This window comes from Coturnix japonica, chromosome 14 (assembly GCF_001577835.2).
Source record: "Coturnix japonica isolate 7356 chromosome 14, Coturnix japonica 2.1, whole genome shotgun sequence".
NCBI classification, from domain to species: domain Eukaryota; kingdom Metazoa; phylum Chordata; class Aves; order Galliformes; family Phasianidae; genus Coturnix; species Coturnix japonica.
The window spans coordinates 4,124,785-4,134,682 of NC_029529.1; the positions used below are offsets into that span (position 1 = coordinate 4,124,785).

General features: G+C 40.8%; 1 protein-coding gene across 2 annotated transcripts in view; it reads left to right on the forward strand.

Annotated features, from left to right (window-relative positions):
• Positions 1 to 9,212, forward strand: part of WIPI2 (WD repeat domain, phosphoinositide interacting 2) — a 20,805-nt gene extending 11,593 nt beyond the window's left edge. Inside the window, exons 3-12 of one of the 2 annotated variants that reach the window (XM_015876855.2) lie at positions 339 to 508; positions 1,705 to 1,801; positions 2,215 to 2,312; positions 2,761 to 2,853; positions 3,640 to 3,710; positions 4,661 to 4,768; positions 5,506 to 5,670; positions 6,592 to 6,699; positions 7,513 to 7,610; positions 8,469 to 9,212. In XM_015876855.2, the coding sequence (XP_015732341.1) occupies positions 339 to 508; positions 1,705 to 1,801; positions 2,215 to 2,312; positions 2,761 to 2,853; positions 3,640 to 3,710; positions 4,661 to 4,768; positions 5,506 to 5,670; positions 6,592 to 6,699; positions 7,513 to 7,610; positions 8,469 to 8,581 (1,121 nt within the window). In that variant the 3' untranslated portion in view covers positions 8,582 to 9,212. Of the gene's footprint in view, positions 1 to 338; positions 509 to 1,704; positions 1,802 to 2,214; positions 2,313 to 2,760; positions 2,854 to 3,639; positions 3,711 to 4,660; positions 4,769 to 5,505; positions 5,671 to 6,591; positions 6,700 to 7,512; positions 7,644 to 8,468 lie in introns of both variants that reach the window. The other variant, XM_015876854.2, reaches the window with a different exon arrangement.
• Positions 9,213 to 9,898: the final 686 nt, after the last annotated feature.

A 9,898-nucleotide genomic window follows, 5' to 3' on the forward strand; every position in this document is an offset into this window, starting at 1 on the left:
AGTGGCTGAAACAGTGTTAAGACAAATGAGTTCACCAGCTTCTTTACATCAACTTTTTCTGTTCCTTTATGGGGAAATGTGCAGGCTCATAGCATTGCTTTAGAGGAGAGAAAGCAACAAAGAACACACGTTTGCTTTCCTAAATTTCTACAGAGAGAACAAAATCCTAAGTTTCTGGAACTTAACTATCCATCCTAACTTAACTCAGCCATTGTGCCAGAATGTTTGTGTTCTTAGACTGCATTACCTTGAACAGTATTTCCTGTTAATACACATCATTCTCCTTCCCTGAAGTCTCCTCTGTGTTTTGTTTCCCCTCCCTTGCTGTGGTTCCTCAGCTGACACTGAAGATGTGTGCATCGTGGAGAGGCTGTTCTCCAGCAGTTTGGTGGCCATAGTCAGCCTTAAAGCTCCACGCAAGCTGAAGGTTTGTCACTTTAAGAAGGGGACAGAGATTTGCAACTACAGTTACTCCAACACCATCTTGGCTGTCAAACTCAATAGACAGGTGAGTAGTAATTTTAGTGAAAACAAGTGGGCTTGCAGAGCTTATTCCAGTGGTTTCTCTGGTGGGTGGTTTTTCCTTTGGTGACAGAAATTAATTTGTTTCCTTATGTAGCTTCTGTAACATTTTATGGCATCTGAGCAGCTCTATTTGGTTAAGAATTTCTGGTTCTGTGTTTATATGTTTTGTTAGAATGTCTTGAGCAGGCTGATCTGACCACATTGCTGACCCAGCTTTGAGTGGGAGGTTGGACTGGAGACCTGCCATGGTCCCTTTGGTGTTTTGGATCACAAGATGATTCTGATTGAAAGTACGTGGGGGCAACAATTTCTACTTGGGCCAAAATTTAAACTTCAAGTTGTTTTTAATATTTTTAAAAACAGCTTGAATTCTTCACATGCTGTCACTGATACAGGGTAGTCTTGAAGTTGGGTACTTGTAGTACGAAGTCATTGGCAGGTTCTTTTACAGATATGGTTTTCTGTCTTCAGCCATTTCATTCGAAGTGGAGAAAATAACATCTGAATGATGAACTCATCTTAGTGTCCATGTCTACCCTCAAAATCAGATGAGAGATAATGTGATTCCTGTTTAAAATTGTGAGGGATACAGTGACTGGTGTTATTTCTGACACGGTGAGGTGTGTAAGGTCTCCAGATAGTCACCAAAGGGCAAATGAGGTGTTGAAGAACTTAATTGTTTGTTTGTTTTTGAAGTACCTCACCAATGAGTATGAATAAGTAATAGGCTCTGTAAACAGTTTTTAAAAGTCTTGTATATTTTTCTTTCTAATCACAGCAGGAAATGGGGCCCACGTGTGAATTGGCCTCTAGAGGGAGAGAAATACACATGGGCAGGCAGAGAATAAGGGTGAAATAGGTAGAGATAAAGGTTTCTGTCTTGCTTACTCAATCTAGTGGAGTAAACCATTTTCATTTAAATCAATTTACAATGGCATGGTTGAAAGAAGTCAAGTATACTGGTCAGTTGAAGTGTATGAGAGTAGTATTGCAGTATTGAACCCTTGTCAAGAGGTTTATCTTGTGTGTCTTGTATCAGACTCATGTCTTCCCATCAGGTTGGTACAAACTTTTCTGGAAACTGGAAGGTACCAGCTGCACTTGGATGCTGGTTTTTAGAATTGATAACTTCATGTAAACTCTCTTTTCATATCACTATTTGATCTGTCCCATGTCTAGAGGCTGATAGTATGTCTGGAAGAGTCTCTTTATATACACAATATACGAGACATGAAGGTATTACATACAATCAGGGAGACACCACCCAATCCAGCAGGTAAGTTTGTTGTTCAACTGCCTCCTCTATATTCTAGTCTCCCCATGCAGATGTGTTGGATTGTTAGATCAGAAAGAAGCAATAGAGATGCTTACGAGTTAGATCTCTCCAGCACTTGGTACAAATATGTCAAGTTACTGCTTTAGAAATTCCTTGTACTTTGTTGGGTAGTGTAGCTCTGACAGTATTTTACTTTGTTCTAAACTTTATTAGTAATTATGTTAGACAAGTATTCTTGCAGATTGACTTGAGATTTCTTATTATTGTTCTGTGTCTATTGATACCTTGTGAGAGCGATTGAGTTGACATTTGCAATATTTGAATGTAGAGTCAGAAAGCTTTTCCTTTTAAGGTTTAGAGTTTGCTTTTTTCTGACTGTGCTTTGTTGTTTTCTACTTCTAAATACATTTTAGGGTTGTGTGCTTTATCAATAAACAATGACAACTGCTATCTGGCCTATCCAGGGAGTGCAACTATTGGAGAAGTACAAGTCTTTGACACCATCAATCTGGTAAGGGTATTTGTGAAGACTGTTTCCCTTTCTAAAGATGCAGTTTTTGGAAATGACTCTAATTGCTCAAAGAGGAATTACTGGACATTCCAGTAATTCCAACCACAAAAAAACTGGCAGTGTCCTTTATACTTAGGCATTATAGAATGTTGACAGAGAGAAGTAAGACCATTGAGGAGAGCTGGGCGAATTGATGAAATAGAAGTACAGTTACTTCTAGTAGAGTTGTCTTTAAGTAGCTTTCTTCTGCTTGTATTCTCTATGTATGGGCTTCAGTAATTTTGTGTGCTTTCACATAGCAGTTACTGAAATAGTTGTTGAAATTGTTGTCCGTAAGTAAGGCTTGTATTTAGCTTGAATACTCTTACACACAAAGATTTAAGCTGTGAATGTGTAGTGTTTAATGTGTGCTGTACTAAGGTTCTGTTTTATTGATTCACTCCTGCAGAGAGCTGCTAATATGATCCCAGCTCATGACAGTCCCTTGGCTGCTTTGGCTTTTGATGCAAGTGGTACTAAACTTGCCACTGCCTCAGAAAAGGTAAGGTGTCTTTTTATTGACTTGCCTGCAATGATCAACTTAAGTGGCCTGAAACAAATCTTGTGTTCAAGCGTGCACAATTATGCTTGCAGTGCCAAAAAAGAAGGCCTAGAGTTATAACAACGAGTCTTAAGTTAAGAACTGTTAATTATATTTGACTAAACTTCCAAGCTGTGACGTGTTGGATAATAAGGTTATTTGAATAAGTACATTTTAATCGTGCTGTAATCAGAGCAGTCCTCTAAGTGTTTCTGCTGTTAGTGCAGGGTGCCTACTAGAAATCAGATGGTATTGCTTTGATGCTGTCTTCCTAATGAAAGCCACACAGTTAAAGTCAAAAGAGAGAGTTGTCTTGCCTGCTTTTGGCACATGATGGCAAATGGTCTGTCTGAACTGTATAAATTCAAAAGCATGAAGACTTTGCTGTCTGGGTAATAAGCTTAGAGTATAAAGATGCAGCATGATTGCACCTGTTAAAGGCAAAAAGACATCCAGATGAGTATACTTACAGATAACAAACATGGTTGTTTTCATGATCAAATGTAATAAGAGGAGCTGTTCTTGATGCACAGCTTGTACCCTCCATTAGTAGCTCCCACTTTGTTGTTTCTCCATTCTTCAAACACATCTTACAAACAAGATCCATAAATATTTCATGCTAGTGTGTGGTGTGCATCAGCTGTGCTAAGTTAACAGCAAAATGGTTTGTTGTACTCTGCTCACCAGGGCTAATATACCGTGTGAGATCTTGAAATGATAATGGAAGGTGACATTTTTTCTTTGTAGGGGACGGTGATAAGAGTGTTTTCCATTCCAGAGGGACAGAAACTCTTTGAATTCCGGAGGGGAGTGAAGAGGTAAAGCTGATCCGAACTAGTTATCTGAAGCTCCTTCTTTATAGTAGATCTCTAGTGTGCTCAGCTCTTGAGCTAGCTTCCTAATTATTGCCTGTTGTCGCATTCCTCCAACCCTGCCTGTGTGCTTACCACGTTTTCAGTTTGAATGTCTTCCAACTTCCCTTCTTAAGACTTGACTATTCTACAAATCAATCCTGTCAGGATTTTACTTCCTCTTGCATTTTAAAAATTCATTGGCAAGGAAACTTGTTTAAAGTGGATCAAGCCTTAGAAGATATATGATATTCTTAAGGCAAATGGAAGCAATACATCTAATTTTCTCCATCTTTTAAACCCTGCTTATGCCATGGCCATTGAAAGTCAATTTGACATTGTACTACAGTTTGTGGTGGTAGTAACTCTAGCTGTACTGTAATTTGTGTAGAGGTAAGACTGAGTTCAGGTTGTTCCTGGTTGGGCCCCCCATATCTGGTATTTGTCAGAGTTAAATGTCATTTTAAACGTTCTTAATGGGGCTCTTGCTCTTGAGCAGCTCTAAGAAGGTACTGGGAGATTCGGAACGCTTTACTATGGAAGTGTTTTGTTTTTTTTTCCTTATTATTTACAAATCAGTGTTGACTGAGAAATCTCTTTAATCAAGCCAGTCATTTTGGGTAAACTGCAAGTCACCTGTAACTTCTGGCAGAGGAAAAGGAGCGTGTGATTTTGCTGTAGAGCCACAGTTCCTTCCAGCTATCGCAGCACATCTCATGTGAATGCTATGGAGCTTCTTAGTGGTGAATGTCCAGAAAGACTCCTACCTACCAGTGTGGAGAAGAAATATTCTCATTTAAGTCAATTCCAACGAGTCACTTAACACCAGCTTTTTGTAATACCAGGTGCTTTTGCATTAGAATGTCAAAAATAATGCTTTGGTGATTTTTTTTTTCCTTTTTATGTCCTCCCACCAGGTGTGTGAGCATCTGTTCATTGGCTTTCAGCATGGATGGCATGTTTCTGTCTGCATCCAGCAACACGGAGACAGTGCATATCTTCAAACTTGAGACTGTGAAAGAAAAGTAAGTTTCAGAGATGCCTTAGACTTTTCAAGGAAACGAAGAAAACAGGATGAGCTCATCAAAGAGTGAACAGGCTTCATTTGAACACTCTGTAAAATAAAGGATGTGACAGATCAGTAATGAATCAGCAGCTGTCCCTGGTCTGCATATTGTTGTTGTAATTAATAGGATAAGTGTTGTTGCCAAAGAGGAATTGGACATCCTTGGCAGAGGAATGTGAGGGTACTTTGTTTTTACTTATATTATCCCACCTATATTTTCCATAAGGAAAGCTCCATCTCAGCATTACCTTCCAGCTGCCTACATGATTCTAAAAGGCACCATGTTGTAAAATGTTTCTACTTACAGTTTGAGAAGACAGTTTTATTTATACCTTTTGTTGGAGACAGTGGTTTGGTTATTGATTAAACAGGTGAATAATATCTTGAAGCGTAGCTCTTTGCAGTAGGTCTTATTTTTGTATGACAACCTTTATGAAATGCAGCTGTATAAACAGAAGTATCAATTTACAATAGATCATGCTTTAGCAACAGGCCGAGGGTATTATAGGACATACTGTGCCCTGCAGTGTAAATTGAGTGCATTGAGTTCTCAAGGCTGTCAGTAATCCCCAAAGGAAAACAAATAACTGCTTCATCTCTTTCAAAATGAAAAGAGGTTTTGAAGTGTTGACGCACCTTTTTCTCCATTTTGAAGTCAAAGTTGGACGCATCTTTCTTGTTTCTCCCAACTTGCAGACCTCAGGAAGAGCCTACAACCTGGACTGGTTACTTTGGAAAAGTGCTGATGGCCTCAACAAGTTATCTGCCCTCTCAAGTAACAGAAATGTTCAACCAGGGTAGAGCCTTTGCTACAGTCCGCCTGCCATTCTGTGGGCACAAAAATATCTGTGCACTTGCCACGTGAGTAAAGAAATGGAGCTTGCATTCACCACCCGCTGGGTTGCCACATGGAGCAGGCACTGTAGGGTGTACCTCATCTCCAGCTGAGTAGATAGTACACAGAGGAATGGATCGCTGTAGTGCTTTCAGAGCCTCTTCTGGCTTATGAGCTGTGTGTTGGAGCTAATGTCTCATGGTCCTGTGAGAGACAGTGAGGGAAAGACGCAGTGTTTGGATAAGCAGTAGACTATCTAAAGTGTTGTTTAAAGATGTCTTTTAGTTCTCAGAGAAGTCTGTTGAGAACAGATCTGTGGGCTTAAGGCATTTACTTTGCTGCAAAGTAAAGCAATTTGGACTAGCGGTTAAAGAAGTCCTTGAAAGCAAGTCCGTGTTGTTCTTGTCTCTAAAACTGCATAGTGTTCATTAGAGTTAATTTTGAGACCTCAGCATAATTTTTCTTGTCATTTCCAAAGTCAGTACCCATTTGGCACATCTACCAAAGCAATAAGCTGAGCAGCAGTAAATGCATTTTATGGGGGTTGTGTGCTTGGTATGCTTGGTTTGCTTCATGCCTGTGTTTCTCTCCTGTGATCTCAAAGCACCCTTTAAGCAATAATTAAACTTCATAACATTTCTGAAGAAAGTAAATACTTCTCCAGAGACAAATACTGTGACCTATTGCGCAGGATGGTAACTTCTCAGGTTGCTTTCTTGAGTTATGTGTAAACTGCTTGATTCCCAGGGCATCCTATTAGCCCCATTGAGGTTATGCCTTATTTTTGCACATAGTTGTTTCCTGGGTGTTCTGTCTATGCACCTGTTAGCAGCATTGCCTATCTAGGTGAAGTAAGTGTGAAAAATAATGGCTTGAAATCACAGGAGAAGAGGGCAGGGTGCTGATAGGAACTCGAGTTCTTATTAATCTCCTCTGAACGTTCCTAGAATTCAGAAGATCCCTCGTTTATTGGTGGGAGCTGCTGATGGGTATCTCTACATGTACAACCTAGACCCCCAAGAAGGAGGAGAGTGCACACTAATGAAGCAGCACAAGTAAGTTCACATTACTGTGACTGTTGGTGACTGTTACCTCTTATTGCTTCACAGAATTCAGTTGTTCAGCCCACGCTGCAGAGGTCTAACTTAAAGCAGCTCATTTTTTTTTAAACCAGCTTTTTGTCAGACCTCTGACATGAATGAGTAACTCGAGAACCCCCTTGTGCCACCCTTCCTTGTATCTTCTACATTAAGCACTGCTTTACCAGCAGAAACTTAACGCTGTCCAATTGCAGTGAAGAATCAATTGCTGTTAGCTGTGTGATCCTGTTTCCTCTTTCTCTGCAGTTTGAGTTAAGTTACTTTGACAGGAACCTGAACCATCTGACACCGTTCTCTTCATCAATAAATCAAGTAGTTATAGAAATGAGAAAGCGTTGCTCAAACTTCATAGAGGGAAATCTGGCTTATGAAATTTTATCTGTGTACTCACTCTCTTGGTGTCCTTATTAAAATTCCTTGTGTGGAGACAGGCCAAATAGTGTTTTGTAGCAGTACTGCAGAATACTTAAGGAAATATGACGAGGCCTTGCTATTTCATTCTAAGATTTGAAGGGAACAGATAGACTGATGTAATTGCTTTACTTACATGATCTATCATAAAATTAAATCATGGTGTGAGGCTACGTATCCCTTGCATTGTGACAGAAGCACATGGAATTGGAAATGATAACTGCCTTCCCAGAAGAGACCACATGCTTCCTGTTGTATTCTTGCACATCTAATGAGATATTCTTGTGTAGCTGTCAGCTAAAGCTGTGTTATGTCTGGGCAGATCACCTCTCAAACTAACACTTCTCTTCTTGGTAGGCTGGATGGCAGCATGGAGCCAGCCAACGAGATCCTGGAGTCTGCATCCCACGACCGGCCGTTGGTAGCACAGACATACAGTGCTGCTGTGACTAAAGGTACATACGTGCCTTCCTCACCCACAAGGCATGGTAAGGAGAGGGCTGGAAACAGGGCAGGGAGTGCCTCTGCATGCTGCTTCATTCTAGATGGCTGCATGAGCTCGTCTGCTTCAACACTGAGCTTTTCATGGCTAAGAGTGTGATGTGAAGCACTGGTGAGTGGTAAAAGAGCACTTGCAATGTATGGCAGCTTTCTGTAGATGGACCTCTCATCTTTGCTAGTTTCTGGGTAGAGCATTGTCTTGAGTTGCGTTCAGTTACTTCAGTAATAGTTGCGGTACTTGTCAAATGGTTCTTGAGATGCTGTAACCATTCTATGAAGGAGTTCTGAACCCAGACCTTCAGCAGAGCATCTGAATTTGTAGCACTTCTCAGTGTGTGTGTGTGTGATGCTGTGTTCCTGTAGTTCCTTATGGCAGTTCCGACCTTTGAGCCTGATTTGCTGCTCTGTTAAGTTGAGTGGATGAGAATTTAGTTTATGCTGGAGTTCCCAAGTGAGTAGAGCTTGTGTATAAGGCTCTTAACATCTTTGTATAGCGCTTGGGTTAATGCTTCAGCTGCAGAGGAAGCACAGGCTGCACATACAGCATCAGTGCTGCAGTTGCAGCTGTAATGGATGGGTAGAGAGTATAAAAACATCAGCTGCCCTGAAGCAACAATATTCATGGCACGCATGCAGAGTAATCACAAACTGCTCTTGGCTTGGAGAAACGTGGTCATAATGAAGGCAAACATAGGGTGGCAGTGAAACTGTTGCAAATAACGTCTGGTACTTCAGCTGGAATCGCTGCTTTGTTGGATCCAAGCCTTAGTTTATGCTGCTGATCATTGAACTGCTTCTTCCTTTTTCTGCAGCTTATACAGAGGACCTGGGAGCTGTGGGTGGAGCTTGCCTGGAAGACGAAACCAACTCACTCAGATTGGATGAAGACAGTGAGCATCCCCCCATGATCCTTCGGACAGATTAAACTTTGACCTGTGAACTCACTCCTGAAGCAGAGAACACTGGCTTGATGTTTCTTGAGGAATCTCGTGTTATGCTGCTATGAACTTTGACATGAGTTGGGAGAGAGGATGACAGACTCTTACAGTTTTAAGTCGTAGCTGTAGTTCTAATTCTATACCATTGGAAAAAAAAAATATATGGTTTTCAATTCAGTGGCTTTTAATCTTGCTTATCTATTTTAGCTGTGTTTTTTGTTTTGTTTTTTTTCATTGCCAAAACCTGCTGTTTGTGCAGCCCTCGGAGCCTACTAGCTTTGCATGCGTTCATGTGCCAAGCAAGCATAGGAGGGGGAGAGAGAGAGAGAAGCCACTTTATAACAAACCCAAGTTTGTATTTTTTTTACATATGTATATAATACTTAGCTTATACGAGGAAGGAGCAGAGAAGTGGTTTTGGAAGCTGAGACTAGTTCTGCACTGACAAAGGTCCAAATGGTTTCCTGTGCATGGGCTTGCAGGCATACCTAGTGACTGACATGCAATCTTTCAAACGCAACGGCCTGTTTTTTTTGTTGGGTTATTTTTATTTTTTGGGTTCTCCCTCCCCTTTCCTGGACCATTTTGTTAATTAAAATTCCTTCTGAATGTTGTGTATTTGTGGGAGTGTTCTGTTTGTTGGCACTGAAAACTGGAAATGTTTCCCTGCGTAAGGATATAGAATCTAGAAAGTGCCTTTACAGGGAGGAAGAGAATTGCTGCAGGAAGAAAACTAGAAGGAAGGAGGAATTGCTTGAGGCTTGTTAGGTCACCTCTGGTTGAGCATCTGTAGCCCACTGTGGCTGATGTGTTTGTCTTTGTCTTTTTTAAGGACTTGGGATGCACTTTCTCTCCTGTAGGTTGTTCTGTTTCTTTGGCAGAGTAGCAATAATCTTATTTTTTTTAGTATACTTTTATTAAGTATCAAAAGCAATGATTCTGCCGGCCTGGATGGAGGTTCCTGCAGGGTATGGCAGCCCTATTATTTAAACAGCTTTAAGTTTTTCAGCTGGAAGGCAGCACTCTCAATCCTTGTTTCTCTTCAGTATAGGGCTGGCTGTTCTGCTCTAATAGCGAAGGTTCGGGGCTTTTTTCCAGATACTGCTGTAAATATAAATGATTTTGAAAGATGAATTTTCTTCTGTCGGATAACCGTGCTCTTGTTCTTATTTCCCTCCTGTCAGAGTTCCTCCTGTGTTACTCTCCAAGGACTGGCTGTCTCTGGCAATTTTGGAATAAATCCTTAACAGCCCTGACCCTGACTGGGGCTGTCCAAGGCTGAGCAGCACTGCAGTCTATTTTTA